General features: G+C 35.2%; 1 protein-coding gene across 1 annotated transcript in view; it reads right to left on the bottom strand.

Annotated features, from left to right (window-relative positions):
• Positions 1-23,044, bottom strand: part of LOC118185749 (uncharacterized) — a 389,910-nt gene that overhangs the window by 44,149 nt on the left and 322,717 nt on the right. Inside the window, exons 4-7 of the mRNA XM_085825462.1 lie at positions 6,106-6,159; positions 5,893-6,004; positions 3,867-4,107; positions 90-922 (exon numbers count right to left, since the gene is read on the bottom strand). Coding sequence (XP_085681588.1) covers positions 90-922; positions 3,867-4,107; positions 5,893-6,004; positions 6,106-6,159 — 1,240 coding nt within the window. The remainder of the gene's footprint in view (positions 1-89; positions 923-3,866; positions 4,108-5,892; positions 6,005-6,105; positions 6,160-23,044) is intronic.

A 23,044-nucleotide genomic window follows, 5' to 3' on the forward strand; every position in this document is an offset into this window, starting at 1 on the left:
CTAAGAAACAAAGACAAACGACTATGCTTTCCAATTTCTAATGGATGGTAGTCTATAATCATGCTTTCCTTTAGATCCAGATTTCTTACTTTCGAGGTCCATATTCAAAGGCTTGTAGAAACTGGAACTTCTTGGCATTGGCGTCGCAGCTCGAATGGGTTTTGCAAGATCATGTTCATCTTTAATTCCAGAATCTCCTAATGTTTCAATACTATTGCTGTCTTCTTCTGATGCCATAAGCTCGCCGCTGTGGAAGCCTTCATCGTAATGATCTCTTCCATTCTCTTCAGCACTTTTCAGAGACTCTCCTTCACCTTGGAGTAACTTTATTGGATCGACGATTACATCTTCATTTCCCATTTTAGAATTTATGTGATCAAAAGAAATATGGGAGTATTCTAAGACGTTCTCATCCTCACTGGCTTGTTTCACTGATTCTTCTTTTTCAATACTATCACCGTCATCACTATTCAGCTGAATATCACTAGACTTCTCAATTTCTTCGGCAGAACTAATAACTTTTTCATTCGTTAGAATAATATCGTTATCCGAAATTTGTGTATTAATTGAAGAAAGTTTTGCTTCTTCGCTGGCTTTGATAAGTGTATCATCAGTTTCACCTTCTTTAGTAGTCCTTTCTGCACTTGTATTGTTTGAAGTATCAGTTTCGCTTACATTTATAGTTCCAGTTTCATCCTTACCTGAAAGCATTGGAGTCGTGGGCGTTGGTACAGGTATCTGCACTTCTTCGTTTTCTGTTTGTTGGATTCCACTTTGAGGTCTTGGTGGAGGGCTATTTAAAGCATTTTCCTGCGGTATTGCAACGTCTAAAGTTTGGTTCTGATTTCCATTTTCCTCCATCTGTTCTGTAGGACTTTCTCTTATTGCTTCGGCTAAATTCGAGGAAGCAACTGAGACCGTCCTAGAAAGGAAGGGAAAGAAACAGAAATAATAGTATCAGCAATTCAGATTATGAATAAGTACCATGAAAACAAAATTCATATTACCGTATTTAATCGCACATCCTCCCTAACTTTTCAGTACGAGGCTCTGAAAATTTTGAAAATATTCTGATAATTTTCTCCTTTGTCTGTTGTATATAATTTTTCTCTTCCAGGGCTAGTTTGTTTTTAAATTGTATTTCCTTTGTTAATTTTGTTTTTATTCAGTGTTTTCAATTTGAATTTGCATTTTTACATAAGCATTTCATCCATTTTATTTTTCCCTGCATTTGTTATTTGAAACGTATTTTGTGTGTATTCTTAAACAACCCATTCGTGGGCAAATGTTCTTACACCTAAGAAATTGTCCAAACATGTGATTCTAAATGACTTTTCTTATTTAAGTTCCAGCTCACTGTAGTTTTATCTATTGCTCATGTGTTTGATCTCTAGAAATCTGGGTCTTTTGTTCGCCCCCTTTCTCCTTTGTTCCCCCAATGTCTCTGGTGGGAACTGCGATCAAGACTCATTCATGTTAGGTACCCATGGGCCAAAACAACTGAGCCATGCACGTCGCGGTCAGCTCAGACGTTCTTTGGCTCAACTACCGTCAGGTATTGCCACAATGTCTGTCAAATATTGTAATATTGATATTACTATATAGTCCTTTTGGAATGTAGGTCTCTTTTTAAAAAATAATGTTATGATAGTTACCTGTAGTTTATAAATGTTCTTTTGTTATGTTCTTAGTATAACCCCGTTATCAGAAATTAAATTACTTGCAGAATTTTCCTCTCTCGAGTTTCGAACGATAAAGTTAGTTTGAAAAAAAAGCGAGAAATAAGCGAGGAAACATAGTAACTATGCTTGATTGATTGGAATAAAATCTTGTAAAATTCTGTTGATAACTCTACAAAAGTCTAAACCTTTCAGATGATTATTAATTCATTTACGTTTTCGGGACTGCTAATTGACATTTAACTATATCAGGTTTGCCAAAGACCGAATAGTTTAATAAAGTTTACAAAAACTAGTGGTTATTAAACAGTTTTAAAAAGAATTTGGTTAAAAAAAGTTTTGATCTTATCATTAATCATCACGACTCAGCTGTTCACTATCATATTCCCTTTTTTTCATGATCAGAAGTAAAAGAAATCTTTATCGAAATTCTCTTGTTAAATTCTTTATAGCTATTTCTTTATCAGCATATCCAAAAGCGAAAGTCTTCCTTGCTGGGAAGCCAAACCCTTTTGTTCCGGAGCACAATGAATGTACTGAATGGGATGTCCGTGGCGTTAAGGCTTGGCTGGAACAAATATTCCTGAATATTCACTGCGTGGTTATTTCTGAAACTGTGCGGAAAGTCGAAGCCTAACTACCCACACGCAAATGTTCCTAAAGTGATCTTTATGTTGGCTTCTGTCTTAAAGGCCAATTTTCGATATCTAGATTGGAAAGGTGGACTTAACCATTGACTCCTCGTGAAATTTCCCAAATTCCCCTCTGATTATTATCCATGCTCGATAAAAACAATATTTGATAGAAGTTCAGTTGCTGTTATATGCAATTAAATGGGTATTTTATCTTAGGCGATGATTTTTGTTATACTATAAAGTGTTTATTTCATCCTTTCTGCATGCTTTCGTGGTGAAATTGGAAGCATACCCGATGCATATACGAGAGGTCCAGGGTTCGAGTCCTAGCATGGGCACTGCAAATTTTTACGTCTTCAGCTTTAAAGTAACCTAATGACTCTTCAAGTGTCGACCGAATTAAAATGTGGTGGATGATAATTCATCACCACCTTTAATTTGGTATCATTACACGAAATAAATAACCAGGATTTAGTGACTGAGTATCTAATCCTCAGTCGCCCTTTAAAAGAGCCCCTGTCGCCCTTTAATACCTTTAAAAGGTATTTTCTCTTTCCTTTCCGCATACCTTCGTAGGGTAATTGGAAGCATACTCGACGCACATTCGAGAGGTCTAGAGTTCGAGTCCTGGCGAGGGCATTTCACATTTTCCACGTCTCCTGCTTCCTTCCCCCCAGAAAAGTACCAATGAATCTACAGTACCATGGTTTACAATAAAGAAAAGTTACAAAAAGTCTCGATCATGGAGGAAGATCCTTCCTAACATAGAAATGGGAGATTTATCTGTTTGCGAAAAAGTCGATGCAATAACTGAAATTAGACGCCAAAAATTGATAACGAAAAACTCTTCCAAAATGTCAGTTGATGGAACATCGAGGTGTGCGTCGATAACATTTCGACTGAGCCGGTCTTTCAGTGTTTAGTTGATTAGTTTTAAATGGCACAAGAATATAAGAGGCAGAACAAGAGAAGAATATACCGACAAGTGTGTTTGTATCGAGACAACAGTGACTTCTGTTGAAACCTTATTAGACTGCATCGATTTGAATTGGTTTATTTTCATTATGGCACTCGAGGGCTATCCGCCTAAGGAGAGGGATGGCTTCGTTAGGAGACTTTCTAAGAGAAACTGGCTCGTATACATTCAAGACTTTACCACTCGACCGCTGGTGGGCTATCGACCAAGGGGATTCAAATACAATGATCAACTTGAGCTTTGAAAGGTATGCAATGAGATTCGACGAATACTTAAATGTCCTCAGAAATAAATTAAATTTTCTGATTTAAAAAAAAATACATATAATACGCATGAAAATAGTTTAGATTATCCATGATCTGCTTCCCTGGAATTAGCTCGATAATCGTGAGTATACTGCATTTCTTTAAAAAAATATTTCAAGAGATTTGAAGCTTTTTCAGCACTCCAAACAGAATTCATAGATGATTAACATAAATTATTTCTTACGTAAAGTTTATAAAGTAAGCCTAATTAAAATTTCCTTTAGAATTTATGATTAAAATTTGTCTATAGCCTTTTTTCAAGAACATTTACCTTTGCTGTTTAGGCACAAATGTTTTTTCTGTCACTCTTGGCGTAGGAGGTCGGCTGTTTCTGTTTCTTGACGGCTTTCTTTGTGTTTGGTGATAAACAACTGTATCGACAAAAGCCATCGGAATTCTATCTTCAGTTCTGTCTAAGCTGAGGGATCTTTTATCAACTTCTGGAAGAGAAGAATGCTCAACAGCAGAATTTTGAAATTCAGCAGCAACTGAATCTTCAGCAGATGATTCTCCTAAAGACAAAAACGAAAATAATTACACGAATTAAATAACCTACAGGACATAAGTCTCCAGTAACAGAAGTCAGACAAACGTTTAAGCCAAAGATTTAGTATTTCGAACGTTTCTCAAACATATCTTTGAGAAAAATTTAGTGCAGATAGATCACAAGATAGTTAAGTTTTGAAGAGAAATATCACATCAGTATAACGGCTTCAGAAGCACTTGTACTAAAAGATGATCTTTAAAGATCTTTTATATCTTTCGAGACAGCTAAAATTGCAAATTATTATATATATTTTTCGAAATAAATGAAAAGTACTACATCTTATTTCATTGATGATCAAGAGATAATTAAAATGAATAAATAAAGGATGTAAATAGATTAACAAGAAGAATATAAATCCAAATTGAAACAAAATCAAAACGATATAATAAAGTAACAAACCGTGAAAAATTTGGTCTTTTTCAAGTAGTAGCTGAAGAAATTTTAACAGCACGTTTCTGAATTTGGATGAATGCCAAGATAATTCCATGAAATAAATCAAAAAGTGAATGTTAAAGTAAACAAATTTAAATTAATTAAATTTTTTTTATTTGTGTAAAATTATCTTAAATGATTTTTATTTCATTTTCTTTTAAGTACTTTTTAAAATAATTTGGTATCATTTCCCGAAATTTTGTCTTCTTGAAATTGCTTTTTTTTACATTTTTGTGATTTTTCTAAAAGCACATTTCTTGGAAGTTATTTAATTTACCAAATTGTTTTCTGATTTTCTGATTGTTAATTTGTTGAATTACTTTTCTGGTTTCAAATTTTGAGAATTAGTTTAATATTGCTTGATTTTTTATTGTGTAATTCGTTTATTATCCTGTCGGAGCAAATTATTTAATAATGATTGATTTAAAACTTTTTAATCTCAATTTTTATTAGCATTTTGCAATAACATTATATTATTGTATTATAAAATAGTTTAATTATTTTGCAATATTATTTTTAAATATTTCAAATTTGTGATAAATGGCTAATGTGTTCAGAAATTATTTGACTGATAGTGTACCCCTACTTGAAGGGCGCTCCTTATATCATTAGTTACAGAAAATTCATAGATTTCATCTTTACGTTCTTCAGAAAGTTTATAATATGATGCTAGCTTTGTTTCAGAAAGATATCATCTTCTACCTGAATACGAGAGATTGTATCTGATCGTTCTCGAAATCAGCAGAATTATTTAAATCTGCACCAAACTAAACAAAAGGTTGCTTTATGACCTAATTTTAAATGGTTGAATAAAATGAAAACTAAACAGTTGGTTGATTTAATCTCTTATTTAGCGGAATTTTTAAATTATTTGAAAATTTTTAAATTTTATTTTGACCTCATTTGAAAAAATTACTTCTGTTTGAAAAATTCATTCTGTAACATTATCATGACATTAACCTAGTTGTTGATCACAATGAGCGATGTACTTTCCACGTTTTCGAGTAGAAACGCGCGGGGCTTCGGGAATTCGATAACGGTATCCGAGTGATGTCCTTAACCACAATTACATTAATCATATTAATGCTGTGTTTGCAATCATGGCACAAAACAAATTTCATTCCTGGAGCTTCACGTAAAGTGCTTTGGGAGAAAAATTTTATCATTTTACTGTTGTGATAGAACTTATAAATTTTTCAAATAACACTTTGATTTTTCATAAATATCAGATTGTAATAACCAGTCTATTTAGAAAACACTTACTAGTAGATAAATCGTTTTGATATGAAATGAATTATGTGATGGGGGGATTTATTACCTGAATGGTTCACCGAAGAAGTAACACGAGAAAGCGCAATATCAGCACTGGCGGAAGCACTACGTACAAGAGTATATGCACCTTCTTTTATATAAACTTCCGGTTCTTCAGCCTAAGAAACATAACGTGATTCTTAAAATACAAGCTCAGTTTCTTCTCAGTTTATTGTATACTATATTAATTATGTTCATTTGAGAAGAAGGAAATGCTTACGTAAGGTGGAATGAAGCTCTTAACTTTGAGTTCGAGTTCTTGTTTAGATTTAACCTGAAAGGTAATTCACGAACTAATTTAACATAGATAAAATAAATAAATACAAAAAAGTAAGCAAAATCTGATAAAAGTTTTACAATTGAACTGATTATCTGATAAATTTATATTTTTTTTATTTTGCTTTATTTGATTATAGCAAATCATGTTTGGGCTATCTGCCTAACGAAGTGATGCCTTCACATACACGTTACACATAGGGAAAATTCCGATGAAGTCAGCCCTTTAGTCTGGAATCGAATCCCCAAGTCGAAGTATTAGTGTTCAGAGACTTTACCGTTCAGCCACTAGTTATGACAGACCTTGAAATAAATTTTTGGTGGCCAGAAATTGTGATAGATGTATAAAATTGAAACTTATTATAGGGACAGTGGTGTTAATATAAAGATTAAATTACATTTATATCATTAATTATATCAAATTTAAATTTATTTTTGTAAAAAAAAAAAGTATTAAGCGTTTAAACTCAGAAACAAATATCTTTCAGGTTTCGACTAAGTATTGGTCTATGTTACTTGAGGAAAATAGAAAGAGAGGTAAACTACTACAGCGGTTTCAAAGTAGCCTCGTGGGCCACATGCTAAGCAATTTTATACAATACATTTCTAGTAAATTAATCAGTATTATTATTGCAACAATTTGAAAAAAAAAAAAAAAAAAAAAGTTTCTTTTCGTTACCTAAAATGAACGTGATTAGCACTCCAGAACATCTAGAATTGAAGTTAATTAATTTACACTGTGATATAAATCTTATTCAAAGATTTGAAGGTAATATTTGTTTAATTATTATCAGATAGCTAAAAATCTTCAGCTACGAATAATTGGAATAAGAATAACTTCTTTGTTTGGAAGAGCATTTACATGTAAACAGTTTTTTCCCTCCGTAGTTCAAAATTAATAAGTTGTTAAGAAAGTAGGACATACATTTGAATTTTTCTCTGCGTTATTTTATTATAGGTTTTGACAAATATATATCAAAATCATTTTAAATTCAGCTGAAAAATTTTGTTTTGTTTAAAAGAAAAAGGCGCGGAGAAGGAGAAAAAAATCTGAAAGGTTTCTTATTTTAACAGTCGACCAAAATGGTTTGTTAAGGTTTTTTTAGGCTCTTGCTGAGCTTGCAGTCCACTAATTTGCTTTTTCATTCACTCCTGCTAACCGTTTAAAGCGGCGCTGGCATAGAACGGCTATTAGTCTCGAAATGAGATTTTGCGTCGAATCAATAAAAGCGTTGAATCACTTTTCAAATTGTTGCCACCAAATATTGTCGCTCTGTATTATATTTAAAGAAATTAAATAATGAAGAACCTGCATGAATGTATGTGCGTTTCTCGCTCTGTGTAAAAGCAACAGTACCTAGAGCCGTCAAATTTTGAATATCGCAGTCCTCCTTCACCCGAATATGGGCACCTGGAAAGCAGGAATTTTGAATTTCTAATTTGTTTAATCATCCGTTTCATGGAAACTTTAACGAATTTTTTATTAAAATATTCAACGATTTCAATTAGTAGCAATAATAAAACAAATTCGAAATTCAAAATTCGGGCTTCCAGATGCACATGGAGGACAAAGCTTTTCAAAATTAGATGGCTCTAGGTACCGTCGTTTTATCACCCCCAGTGCGAGGAAAATACATGCATGCAGATTCTTCATTACTCAATTTCTTTAAAAATAATGCAGATGATAATATTTGGTAACAACAATTTGAAAAGTAATATGCCGTTTATAGTGAACCGATGCAAAATCTCATTTCGAGAGCTGTTAGTCTCGAAATGAGACTAACAGCCTCATTCAGTCTTGTGGGGGTCAACTGTTTTCTATTGTGCAAATATCCAGCGTGCAAGTTTAAGGTCACTGAACAACCACATAGTCACCCCCAATTTTTTGCATTACTCTAATATATAATGGTGCTCTTTCTCCTGAAATTCAAATTAATATTAACTTCATGAATTAAAACATGAAAAAAACTATTATTTTAAATTTAGTAATTTTTAAATGTAGCAAGCAACCATTATAAAAGAAAAGGATTTTGTTATCCCAATTATTGAACATTTCAAAACCATACATAGGAAAAAATTGATAAATACATCAGTATTACCGCATTTTAAATGAGTAATTAATACTTATTAATTTTAGCCACGATGTTAAGTGTTATAAAATAACTAGTCCAAGAGATAAAATGAAATCAATTTGGACTGAGATTGCGTATCATCAGAAATACATAGTTCGGGCAAATTACATGATCTCAGATGTATTTTCAGACATTAGGAAAACCGCGATTGTGTAACTTCACCAAAATGAGAAACTTGAGAAATTTTTTTACTAAGATTTTGAGATCCTTGAGATAACCAAACGAACTGCTGTAACATTTTCTTGGCTAATATGAAAAAGAGAAGCGTTTCATCGTCAAATTTTATGTCACGCAAAATACCTAATAGCCTTGGCTATCAAATAACGCAAGATAGTAAATATGAATGGTAAAAATAGAAAAACGGGAAAGAAAAGGAAAAAGAAACTAATAAATGGTACGAATTTGTTGATAGTTAATCTGCTTAATATAGATAAATATCTTGCTAAAATGAAGATTCGGAGCAAACTCGGTGAGAACATCTTATAAAATTATTACTGAATTTTTTCAGGAAAAATACGAAGAGTAAAGTTTTTGACTATAATAATAATAATAACAATAAGAGTAACAATAACCATAATAATAATAAGAAGGTGAAGCAGGAGGAGAGCAGACCAGGAAACTTTTGCTTAACGTTAGAAGTTCTTAATTAAAACTAAAATCAAAATCTACATTTAGTAAAAAACAAATTTAAGAAAGGAGTTTAAAATCACATAGTAAAAATTTAAATTAAATGCATAATTAAAACTCTTGAATATTTATATTTATTTTATCAATATATTTTTTAAATTGAGTAAAATTCAAATTTTTTACATTTTCCATACCTTTATAAAACAAGGAAAGTACATGGGGAAGAATTATGTAGGATTCATTTGTGTAGAATAGCGGTTCCTTTTTTAAATTTAATAAATTTTAAATGTTTTAATAATTTAAAATTTTTTCCTTGGCCTTCTTTGCCTCATGCGCCTCTTTCACAACTACTAGACCAGTGGTACTCAACCTTTTTTGGTGCTGGGGTCACACAACGCAGTTTCAGAAAGCGAAGCGGGCACCATATAATATTTTCATCCCGGGTGATTTTCAAGCCATCCTTGGCGATATTATCACATTACTAGTTAACGCTACCCGGTAAGAAGAAAATGCTTCCTAACATCGAAAAAATGAATCCAGTTAGAAACAAAATACACATTTCATGCTCAAAGTTTTTATTACTTACAATATAGTCATGTCTCTTCTGTTTACGGTGTAGCCCAATTTTTGACACTGAATTTCGTCCACCAGCATATACGTTAGGTACGTTAGGTGCATGCGCTGAGGTTCCCGCACGCAAGCAATTGTTAAGATGCGAATCAGTGAGCCTGCTCCAGTTCTTCGACTTGATAACGTTCATGGTTGAAAATAAATATTCGAAGAGGTAGGCAGACCCAAAACAAGATTTGATTTTATATGCATAACCTCTTAATAATTGAAACCTGTTCTTTTCCACAAATTTCCAGAGGTCTACATCTGTAGCAGGATACTATCATTCTTCAGTTCGAATATTTCCAGCTCGAGGTTGTCCACTTGTGCGGCAATAATTCTTGCAATTTCTGTGGCGTTTTCTGCGTTTGTGGTGAATGGAGAATAGATTGGCCAAAAAAGCTCGCCACTGGCTCTAGGCAACTGAAATCTTGAAATCGCTTTTCAAATTGGTCCAGAAGCGTCTCGAAAAATCACAAGCATCACAAATTGTCGTCATTCGGCATTTTTTTCATGTTGGGAAAATGAACCAAGGACTTTGATCTCATTTGAGACATCCATAATGGCAATTTGGCTTTAAAAGCTTTCCATATCCCATTATTTGAGCCAGCTTCTTGACTTTACACTGAAGATCCAGATTTAAAATGTTGAGTTTCTCAGTGGTATCAGCGAGGAAAGCCAGATCAAGTAGCCACAAAGAGTCACTTAGTTTTTCAACGTGTTTACTGTGTTTACTGAATTTGTCAGAGTTAGATTGCATGAACTCTTTTATCTGCTCGATTAGAGATAAAAACCTTGATAGAACTTTACCTCTGCTGAGCCATCGGACTTCTGCATGCAAAATGAGGTGGACTGTTTTATCTTCGGAGTCTTCCAGCAGTGCTTTAAAAAGCCGGTGTTGCAAAGGAGCCGCACGAATAGAATTGATAATCGACGTGACAATATTCGTGACGTGTTCAAATGGAAGTATCTTTACGCAGAACGCTTCTTGATGAATGATGCAGTGATAAGACATGAAGCTTGGAAAACACTCATATTTCTTGCTAAAAAACCGTTGGTTCTTCTTGTCCTAACAGGTGCTCCGTCTGTGGTAATCGCCGATAACTTTTTCAGCGGTAAGCGAATTTATGTCGCAAACGTCTTTAAAAAGTTGTAAATGTCCTCTCCTCGCATTCTCATCTTCAAAGATAGAATTTCTAATAATTCTTTAACAAAAAATTCTTTAAATACCCTTCTTAACATAACAGCTAACTGCCACGTATCGGAAATATCCGTGGACTTATCAAATTGGAGAGAAAACCCAATTCACATGTTTTCAAGTCTCTCTTCAGTTGAGATTGCATGTTATCAGCAATTGCTTCTGTTCTCCTTAAAACAGTGCTGTCTGATCACTGAACGTCCTGAATCGCATTGATGATTTCACTCTTGTTAGAGAAAAGCCTCCGTCAAAGAGGCTTTCGGCACCTGCAAGAAATGCTTCCTTCAGCAACTAACCGTCTTGAAATGGTTTTTTCTTCTTCGCCAGCAAGTGGGCAATTTTAAACGAAGCAGTTGTTGCATTTTTTGGACTTTGAAACTGGCCTAACAAATACTGATTGCTGCGCTGAAAGCTTCAATTACAGCTCACATATTTCTTCTTCCTAATTTCTAAACCCTCCGGGTAGTTCGTTAGAAATGTTCCATGATTCGTCTGAAAGTGACCTTCCACATTATGTTTCTTGGCCAATGCTATAGAAGCATCACACAGTAAACACATGCCCTTCCCTTTCACATCAAAAAACGCAATACGTTTCTTCCCAGCTGGAATTGTAATTGTATATCTTCTGCCTTTTTCTGGGCCTATTCATCGTGCTGCAGCGGTTAAAAAAAAAAAAAAAAAAAAAAAAAAAAAAAAAAAAAAAAATGGCTAAGCCCCGACGCAGAATGAGGTTGCCGAACAAGACTGGATGCACCATTAACACTGTCACTGCCAAAAGCTCAAAGCAGACTGGTGAAGAACGCGGGTCAAAAGTTGCCCTTTGTACCTTGTTAAATACTTAATATAATTGTGTCATACAGTCGAGTCAAGGGGCGACTCTGATCTGCAGTTCCCTCCATTTTTGTCACTCATTGTCAGTCCTTTCTGGTATGGTGAGTCTTGTAATATCGTGGGCGTTCGAATTGTCATTTTAAACCGGGCAGAGGCGATAAAAAGGATCAAGTTAAGACACGCCATCACCCGTGATGTTTCCGAAACCCAAGACAAGGCCAACCAAGTTTCTAACCCTTTCCCTGCCGAACCCTCTCTATGTAAATCCCAAGAAAGACTGTTGCAGCAAAAAGAAAAATTCGCGACGCTTGGCGGGCGCTGTGCAAGGTCGCCTCGGGCACCTCTGTCCCGCGGGCACTGGGTTGAGTACCCTGGTACTAGACAATCATTTGTAACCTTCTTTTCTCAAGCTCGAATATTTACTCCCTGAATAATACTGTCTGCTAATCATTATTAGATAAATTTTCTAACATTAATTTTTTGACATTCGTCAACGTTCCCATCTCGCATTCCAGTTTCCAGTCACATTACAAAATTTATGACTAACAGATATAGCTCGTGTTTGGAAAGACAATTGCTTGGCCTCGCAATCGCCGAAGTGCTAATGGCAAACTTCGCGGTGCATCTAAAAATTCGGAAATCGCCTTGCTTGAATCAGCTGACATATCACTTTCCCTTTTCAGGAATAAAGCATATACAATTTTGCAAAGAGAGGGCCCACTTTAACCTTTTCTACTTCAGCTTTCTGGAGGTAGCAATAAAAATCCTAGCACGCCATTTTATCATTTTTCATTCCTGTTGCAGGTATTCGGGATAATAATATAAACAAATGGTACCTTTTCAGTCTTTTTTTCTTCTTCTTTTCCCTTGGAATGTAATCATTTAAAAAAGTATCTTCGCAGTTTTAGATATCTTCACCAAAAATATTAATTGACTCAAACAATATTTGAAAGCGAAATGTAAACAGTGGATCCTGCCGCCCAATTGGAATAGTGGTTAGCGTCCTGACTGTGGTGCCGAGGTGCTCAGGTTCGAATCCCGTAGAAGGCATGGATGTTTGCAAATGTATAGTTCGGCATGGCCGCACTCTAAATATGCGGCGAGCCGGAAGCACTCTCATGTTGTTTCATGGAGGTAGGAAGTAAGATGGAGTCGCCCTAAACAAGTTTCTCCGTACCCTGCTCTGAAGCACCGGCGATCCCTACGTGGTGACCAAAACATTGGGTCATTTACCATTGAGTTCTATGGGATTTGACGCGTTCGGGTGTAAATATTTTGTAATTACGTCGCAAATATACATATAAATGTATATATTTTCTTTTTCTACAACACTTCAGAGTCCTAAGTATGTGAAAACAACATATTTTTAAACAACATTTCATTCTGAACGGAATTAAATGCTATACTTTTCACAGGACAGTTTTCTCAGAATGGTTTAATTTGAATGAAATATTTTCACAAGTTTTCGTTAATTACATTAGAAAAAAAAAATTAAGGTAATTCGATTTTATTCGGTTAAGGTACAAAAATTAAGATCAAAGTTTATTGTATTATTAATATTAAAATTATGCATTATTTCTTTTCTATTTATAGAGCTTCTTCCTAAAATACTTTCTTAAATATGACATGGTTTTTTGGCTTCTTTTAAATCGAAAAGTGTAAGTCAATTTATAATTAATGCTCTATTCGGTTCATTTTAAATTAGAGAATTATTAGGAATTAGCGAAATACTTTAAATAAGTATTTCGCTAATTCCTAATAATTAAGTAGGTATTAATAGTATTTGACTCTGAACATTTCTGAAGGGAATAAAATAAGTTTTTTTTTTTTTTTTTTTTTTTTTTTTTTTTTTTTTTTTTTTTTTTTAAGTATTATTTAAAACTTGTAACTGAGTTATTATAAAATGTAAAGGAAATAATTCTTTTAATTATACTTATCAGATTTTTTTTACCTTTCATTTCAACAATACATATTCCAAAACTCTTTATTACTTTCTTAAGTGCGCATCTCATAGCATTTGCTACCTTTTAACAGATTGCTTTCCAATACGAACAATTCTTGCTTAAATAGTTTTATAACGTATTTGTCAACAGGATTTCAATTTATGTTTACAATTCAATATTAAGGTTATTATATATTTAGATAACATTTATAATCATTATAAATTAGATACATTTAATCATAAGATTTCTTCACAGTACTTTCACAGTTGTTTATAAGTGAATAAATTCTTCATTTCAAATACATTTATAAATAATTTAATGAATATTTAAGTATTTTGTCAAACGCAGATACATGCTTTTTGCAAGCACATGCATAAATACCCATACATATTTCCTATTTATCATTTCCGGCATGTGCAAATCTTTAATTTCTGTGCATTGAATATATTTTTCGTGTAAAGAATTTACACTAATTTAGCATACACCCGAAAGTTTTACATAAAAAATATATATGAATATAATTTGAATGAAAATTATAAGTATTATTTTTAATACCCACTCAAAGGTCAGTTTTTCTTCAAAATTCCTCCACGATGGCATCTCTCTCTTTAGGCAGATAGCCCTTGCATGCGTTACTCTATTTAATAAAACTTAATCTGACCTATGTGCCTAATTACAAATATTTTAACATACATAATTTTATATTTACATTTAGCCATCAAGTTTCAAACTTTTCAAATCTTCTAGAAAATAAATTTTGGCAGATCTCTTTTAGCAATTTTCTTAAAATCTATATTTTTGTAGTTCAACAGCTTAGAATTTTATAAAACAAATTCATAATCAAAATCGCTGTTGTTAGTTATCGAAAAATAACCAAGATGTGATTTTTGCGTAAATGTCAGTAAACTATACAAATTGCTATTATCCATCACACTATGAATGTTTCTTTCATGCGAGAGTGTCCCTTTTTCGATTTCTATGGAACTGTCGTGTGTCGAAAGTCTATCAGAATCTTGTCAAACGAGCTTCTGAATGTAAACAAAGAACACCCCGTCTGGTGACCCAAGCTTCAAAGCAGTGCTTCACTTCTAGCGCGGAATGGCCCCTCCTCCCTTTCCTACCTCCATGTGTTGTTTGGTGGAAGGGGAGAGGGATGGGAGACACTCGGACCCGTCTACCCGGTTTGCTTTCTATCCAAACTGGAAAAGGACTGTGCTAAATCGCTCTGTCACCTTTAAGGTGCTCAAGACTGTTGACAACGACAGGCGCATCTTGCGCTCCTTGCCACGAGGAATTTCGTGGGCTTGGGCTGATGTTATTGTCAGAGAAGTAAGCATAAGTAACAATAACAACAAGCGGTGGATCCTTTATGACATTACCTCTGGTATTTCACAACCAGTTGACGTCCCTCCGTATTTTGTCAACACTATTCTTTAATGTTACAAATAGGTTTGGTCCTGGTAATGGCGTTACCCCTTTACCCCTGAATGGAAAAGGCTGATGTTTGAAGACGTCTTACCGGCATAATGTTTTCTATATTATGCGGGCTACAACCTTCTTTTCATATCCCAAACTGGCAACTTCCACAACAGTTAGATGGTTCTGCAAGCTGTGTGACAGAATTCAACGATTCCCGGTTTTTGAGACGGTAGATGGAAACAGAAGCAGCAGGTTGACGCCGTTTGAGGAAAGTCTAGAACTGCTCTGTGACGCCGTTTGATGTGGCTCCATTCCATTTGCGTGATATTATGATTTAACCTTTCCTCTTATTACTTTTCACTTTTACATATTATCTTTGTGCTAATTATGTCCGCGTGATTTCGTCATTAAAATACTTAATGTTATTACTGCTGTTACAATGCAATAGAATACATGATACCCTACATGGGGGCTGAACCTATTGAACTGTCTCGACCCTAGACTAGATTCTAAAGTACCGAGCATAACCATAATTAATAGAGTCCTATGAAATTATCAAATTAATTAAAGCCCTATGGAATATCACAAAGTCCCAGTTGTTGTGATGCGTCGAAAACGTAAGTATGGATAATTTTACTTAACGATGCTCACTTTACCCCTCTTTGATAAAATAATATTAATGATGAATCAATGTATAAACGAAGTAATATTCTTTGACGAAATAGTGTTCTTTGATGTAGTATTCTTTGATGAACTAACTTATAAGGTATTTCTCCCGCCTTCCTAGCATGCATTCGGGGTGTGGTGGTCAGCATGCTGGGCCGGTATTCCAAAAGTCTGTGGTTCGATTCCCAGCGAAGGCGGTTACTAATTTTTCATCTTGCCTGCTGCGCCCACCAGTGGCCGAGCGGTAAAGACGCTGAACAGTGGTAGTTCGGTCCAAGGTTCGAATCCCGTGAACAGGCTGGCTGCATGGGCGTTTTCGTGGTTTTCTCCATGTGTAACGTGTATACGACCCAGTTTTCCTTAGAAAGACCTCCACGAAGGCATCCCTCCCTTTAGGTAGATAGCCCTCTTGTGTTTTGCCGTAATTAAATAATACAATCCAATCCAATCCATCTTGCCTGCTTCCGAAAATACCTAATGTCTCTGCAGTTACGCCTGAACTAAAAATGGTGTTGGATGATGATTCTCTGCACCCAGGATCTGGCGATGAGGTCCCCTAAAAACCTCAGACGCACTTTAAAAGGGGAGTATATAAGGTATTTCTCCCGCCTTCCTAGCATGCCCTCAGGTATGGTGGTCAGCACGGTGGGCCGGTATTCCAGCGGTCCGTGGTTCGATTCCTGGCAAAGGCGGTTGCTAATTTTTCATTTTGCCTGCTTCCAAAAATACCTAATGTCTCTACAAACTTACTGTGAATATTTGATGAAGTTTAATTGCATAAACGAAAGGCATTTTATTTTTATGAAAAATAATTGAAGAGTACTGTTTTGAAAAGTATTATTTTGAAATGAGTATTATTTTGAAGAATTTTTTGGTGTATTATTTTGAAGAATTATTTTTAAGTATTATTTTGAAGTATTATCTTGAAGAATCGTCGATTCTCTTATAAATTCTATCATTCTTCAATACTTTCGTTTTCGAATGAACAAAGTATTTTGACCATGTCTTTAATTGCATATATTTTGAAAGCACTATAAAATGTTATTTGAAGTCATTTAAAGCAATTTTGGCATCATATTTTGAAGTCAAATTCTATTTTTTATCCTTAAGATATATTTTAAAATTTGAAGACATAATTTAGAATTTGTTCGAATTCGTATGTTCAAAATTTCATTCGTAATTTCTTAGTGTTTTAGCATTATGTTCATTAACATTTCTTTAAGAATATTTGTGTAATAGAATAATAACTAAGAATATTGTGAAGAATAAGAAAAATTAAGAATATATTTAAGAATATTGTGTAACACAAAGTATTTGTGTAATTAAGAATACGGGTGTGCTAATTTCTTGAAGCTGAAAAATAATATTTTGCGAAATCGAAACTGATAAATAATGGCTACCCTTAACGATTATCCCAATATTGCACGATCATTAAAAATTACCAGTACACAACAGATCAAGCTTTTACATTGTTAATTTTTGGCACAGATGACGAAAGACAAAATCATGCTCGATTACGTAAATTTTCAGGATTTCCCAAATCATTTAACTTCGAAGATACAAAGCAAAAAATAATAAAAAAAAATTTTCACTTATCTAATTGCTATATGTAATTTATTATACTTAGAATTTTCTACTGATATTGAGAAATGTGCTTACACAATCCTTACAAATCTTAGTGACATTATAAGGTATTTCTCCCGCCTTCTTGGCATGCCTTCGTTGTGTGGTGGTCTGCACGCTGGGCGCGTAGTCCAAAGTTCGATTCCCGTCCGAAGGCGTTTGCTAATTTTTCATCTTGCCTGCTTCTAAAAATACCTAATGTCACTAAAACATTTCATTATTAAAATCAGATTAGTCTGACGCTAGCGAAGTTGATAATGAAATTTTGGTGTAAAGTTCAGCCCCAACGGATAGCGTCGTTAAAGCGATCATTAATCACACACCAGATGAATCTCTATGTAAACAAATGGAGACGAAAAACCTTACTCAATAACTCGTCTGGAAATTTATTACTTCCGGCTAATTCGTATGCTCCAAGTGTTTCTTTTCAATATTTTGGTTTGAAAGATATGGTTGACTTGATTAAACCTTTTTCCTCTCGTGATAGCGTTGAAACTTATTTCCGATATAAAAGGCATTTTTAATCTCTATCAGATAACAAATCCTGTTCACCAGGTTAATTTTGTTAAATGTCTAACAGGTCCAGCTTTAACCTTAATAAGGTTAATTCGTGGAATTACTCATTGACAACAATTAAAACACCATTTGTTAGACGAATTTTCTGATAAAATTAATAGCCTTCAATCACATCAAGTAAAGGAATCTCGTCTCATGAAACCATTTGAAACTTATGAAACAAGAATATTTTTTATCCAGGAGAGATCTCGCGCATAAAAGTTCCATTGTTGAGTCTTCTCTGATTCAGTATGTTATAAACGGTATTCCTGATTCATCAAACAACAAAATAATTTTATACGACTGTAGATCCATTCCTGAATTTAAAGAAAAACTGAAGACTTACGAAAAACTCTTTAACAATTGAAAAAAAATCTGAGGCAAAAAACTCCGAAGAAACCTCATAATTCCCTTCACAGTATTAGATTTGATAATTAACATATATCAGACACTCAACCAGTATGCTATTCCTGTGGTTTAAAAGGGCATAAATGCTTCAATTGTCCAAATAAATCAAATTTGTCATTTGTTTATTAGCCAAATTTTATGGCTGCAAAAATTATGGTCTTGTTCTTGCCAACCGTCCCAAAAATTCTGGTAGTTCTACCAAGGAATCTGCTCCTAAACGTTCTACATCTGATAGTACTGTAAATGCACTTTTCGCTCAAAATTTTTACAAACATCCTATGCATGTTGACATTCAACTTGAAGAAACCTAGTTAACTGAACTTTGGGACACTGAGTCACAAGCAACATTTATTAATGAGAACACATACCACAAGATTGGTTCTCATTACATCCCTCCAAAATTACGTTCTCAGGAATTGGCCGAAACACAGTTCAAAGCATTGGATTCTTTCAGGACTATATTAAAATTCAAAACATTATTTTACCTACTAAAATCCATGTAGTATAAAAGACTGCATGATTCCTCTTGCTGCAATTATCGGAATTGACGTTTTGCAACAAACTCAATTTACACTTGATAAAGACGATATTCATTTATGCAACAGTAATGATCATCAAATTTTTGTTAACGCTGCTAATGTTGAAGATGATCAACAATTTCTATTTGATCTTACACATATCTCGAACTCTGAAATTCACGAGGAAGTTCAACATAACGTTGGCAAGAACGTTGGCAAGTTCAACATAACGTCATGGGCCTGATGCCCATGACGATTTGGAATTAGATTTGAAAGATAATGGCATGAATGAAGCTAATGATGTTGCTGCTGCTGATGGCAATCATGAAGCTAATGAAGATAATGTTCATGAAGATCTTGATGATGATGATAGTCGTGAGATTGATGATGATGATGAACAAAGTGTGAAGAATACTGAAGAAGCTGTGAAAAATAAACTGAATCAGTTAAAACAAGGTTCACAAAAAAGTGCTGAGCTAGCAAAAGAGAAAATACCTACTAAAAGTACAGAAACTCCCAAAGAACAGAAAAGAGGCAATACTCTGAAGGTGAAAAAGACTCCGAAAACTGAAAAGCTTCTTTTTTCATAGAAGACTCTTGATGATGAAGTAGCATATATTAGAAGCGTCTATTTGAAAATTTTGCCTAGTGATATCACTACAGAAGAAATCAAAGCTTTGTCTTCTGATATTTTAGATGATGCTATGCCGAAAAAAGCTGCAAAGGAACAGGAAGAAAAGAGATAAAATCCAAGGAAACTATTTGTCTTTGGCATACCAGCGGATACCACAATTTTTCAAATTGCTGAATTTTTTCCAAAAGCATCGCAGATAACTCTGAATTTATCACCTGTGCATCGAAATGCTACCATAAGTTACAGACAGGAAAAAGATGCAGCTGAAACTTGTGAGGCAACAAAGAATACTGAAATCGCTGGGAAAAAATTACTGTTCCGTATTCTTTAGATGTTTCACGCCCAAAGAAAGGCAAGAGAAGGGCGTGGAAGCTTAAACGAAGAAAATGTAAAATGACTTCAAAGAAAATTAAATTACAGACACAACCAGATGACGAAAATTATGCGTTACGTATTCAAGCTAAACGGAACATCCCCCGTTTACAAAAAGAAAATATATGACAATATAAAAAAACCTCGCAAACCTGCTTGCAATTACAAGCTTGAAAGCCAAATGCCAATACAACCTGGACCGAAACTTTGACGGGGACTCAAATTTCGTCCCGAATTCTTCGGTTCTTATGAGATAACAAAAGTTCATCCATCTGGCTGTTACGATGTAGGAAAGATAGGGCGTCCTATCTTGCCGTCCTCAATTACTATTGGAAACGAAAAATCCATTTGGTGAAGTGCGTACTTATTTGATTTTAGTTAATACAATTTCTGTTTATCCTTATTTAATCAATTTCATTATATTTTTATTTAAAATGTGTACAATGAAATACGGCTTTTTTTCCTAGAAAATATTTCTGAGGGTAGGAAGGAAAGAGAACTGGTTAGCCCTTTCTAGGGGGTAAATTTGTCACTTTCCCATATGTAAGAATGAACACAGGCGCCAACTTTTCATTTTCTTCACTGCAAATGAAGAGGGTGGCAAGATTTGCATTGGACGAAAATTAAAAGCCGTATAGAGGATTTATTTTCCTCTTTCGTGGGAAAGCGGGTTGCAGGGGTTTATAGTCTAAGTCAAAATTCTCTACGTTTATATAATTTATTTAATGACTACACTTCCCAATTAAGCATCTTGGTGTGTTCGTGCATGTGTTTGTACAGAAAGGTAAAAGCGATATAAAAAGCCACTTGAGGAGCTTACCCATTAGGCACGGAGGTAGGGGGCTCAACGTAAAGAATCCGTGAATTTTCCCAAGGTAAGTTCTGTACTGCTTGGGAGCGCATATCAGAGAGGGAATATTCCTCAATGATAGGGCGAACTCTTAAAGGAAAGGTAGGAACACAGGATGGACGTGTTTCAAATAAAGTGTTACGTACATTTTCAAGTAAGCACAGCTTATTGGGATGTTCAGGTTGTGATAGAATATTAAAATATTGCAAAAGGGACAATTGCTCCCGCCTCAGATAAAGTGATGGTTCGTTAGAGTCAACATACAGGCTCTGGGCAGAAGAAGTCCTGAAAGCTCCTGAACAAATCCGCAGAGCTTGATGGTGAACAGGATCTAGTTTTAGCAAAACTGATGACCGAGCGGATCCATAAACAACTGAGCCATAGTCCAGTCTAGAGCGAACAAGGGCTCTCTAAATGCGAAGCATAGAGCAACGCTCTGCACGCCAGGAGGTGTTACCCAACACTTTTAAAATATTTAGTGTTTTTAAACACTTCTTTCTCAGGTTTAAAACATGAGAAAGGAAAGTCAATTTCTGGTCGAACGTCACTCCTAAAAATTTTACTTGAGGTGAGGAGACCTACACCTCCACTGGCACGCTCACCTTCAAGGTTATCCTTCCTGACGAAAGAAAACCTCCGAAGTTTTGCATGTTGTTCTGGTTTCAGATTGTTTCAGATTTGTTTCCTGTATTGCTAAGCACACTGGATGATAGGCATTTATTATAGATTTGATGTCAGGCAAATTTCGGTGGAAACCTCGACAGTTCCATGAGACGAGGGTAGCCATTATGAATGGTTTTTATTCTTTCTGTGCTGTTCTTTTGTTTTTTCGTGGAAGTAGATGCCTGGGAATTTCTAGACCCTCTTCTACTTCCATACTGTCTGAATCCACAGATTCATTTATCATTTCATCAAAAGAGCTATTGCTGGAACTTCTATTTTTATTTGATATTTTTTTAGTGGCTGTTTTGGGTTTACTTTGAATGACTGTTTCTTTCTTTCTTTCTTTCTTTCTTTTTTTTTTGTATTAAATGAGTTGAATTTTCCGTTTTCTTGTTGTATGTAGTCGGTTGGATTTTATTTGGTACAGTCTGCGTGCCTATTGATGTTTGGGTGGCAATGGTACGTGTTCTTTTAACGGCACTGGCATATGATTTATTTGATTGGAGCTGTGTGCTTTGAACTAGTTTTTTGGCTTCAGCATACGAGATGTTCCTGGTAACTTTTGAAGTCTGCACTTCTTTTTCGGATTTCCATTTTGGGCACAGGCGTGAAAATGCTCGGTGCTGATCCTTGCAATTTATACACAAAGGCGCAGCGGTACAATTTTCAGAATCGTGGCCAATCTGTGAGCATCGGGCGCATGTGAGGCTGCCACGACAAGACATCTTAGAATGGTCGAAACGCTGGCATTGGAAGCATCGCATAGGGTTTGGAATATAAGGTCTTACAGGACAATTTAAATATCCGGCCTTAATATTCTTAGACAGATCAGGAGTGTTGAAGGTAAGGAACACGCGTTTTGTATCGATCAACTTACCTTCCTTTCGCATCTTGATCCGCCTAGCACCACAGACATTTTGGTCAGCTAACTCGGAGGCGAACTCTTCTTCTGAAACACACAGAAGGTCGATCTCCAAGATCACACCTCTACAAGAGTTAAGTGTTTTGTGTGCTGACAAAGTTATAGATATTTCTCCAAATTTGGTTTGTCGAGAAAGAGAAGCAGACTGGGTGGCCGATACGGTATCAATAAGTAAGTCTCCAGAACGGAGACGCTTTATGTTCTTTGGTTCACTTATGCATGATTGAATGTATTTGCTTACGAGAAAAGGAGACATCTTTTGCAGTTCACCAGAAGGACTAGAGACAACAAGGCAGCGAGGATTTTCAGAAGTTTCCTTGGCATTTGAATTGGTACGGATCTTCTTGCTAATCCTTTTGTCAACAATTTCAATATCTTTGGCACTTGCATCTGTACAGATAGATCTTCTTATTGATGGATTTGTCGACAATTTCGATATCTTGTTTGGTTTCATTCGACTCGGGTTTTTTTAAGGATAAAGAGAGAAGCCATGATTGAAAGAGAAAAAATTCGGGTCCGACGGCCCCGCGCACCACGGAGCCCAACAAGAGAACACAGATTCCTGTGTTAGGGCTAGCCGGACCTATACGAAAACTGAAGCCCCACAGTCGGCTTTCCCGAAAGCAGGTATTCCCGAGAACTTATCCCCAAGCCACTGACACAAGGACTAGTGACCAGCCGATTGACACCCGTGAGGACGACTAAGGTGCCTCCCGTTTAGCTGAAGCAGAGGCCAAAGCAGTGTGTTGGGGACAGTACCTCGCCCCTCAACTACCAGGACCCTCCTTTCCAGCGACACGGGTCTCGACGCACGGCAAACACGTGGGCAGTTTTCTCGCCACTCAAAAACTAGAGACAAGGGGTGTCTCTAGTCTCTCGTGACGAGCCCTAAACTCCGTAGAGAGAAACTACA

The sequence above is a fragment of the Stegodyphus dumicola genome, chromosome 10 (genome assembly GCF_044657685.1).
Source record: "Stegodyphus dumicola isolate Sdum_Otavi_A_Nest chromosome 10, ASM4465768v1".
Classification (NCBI taxonomy): domain Eukaryota; kingdom Metazoa; phylum Arthropoda; class Arachnida; order Araneae; family Eresidae; genus Stegodyphus; species Stegodyphus dumicola.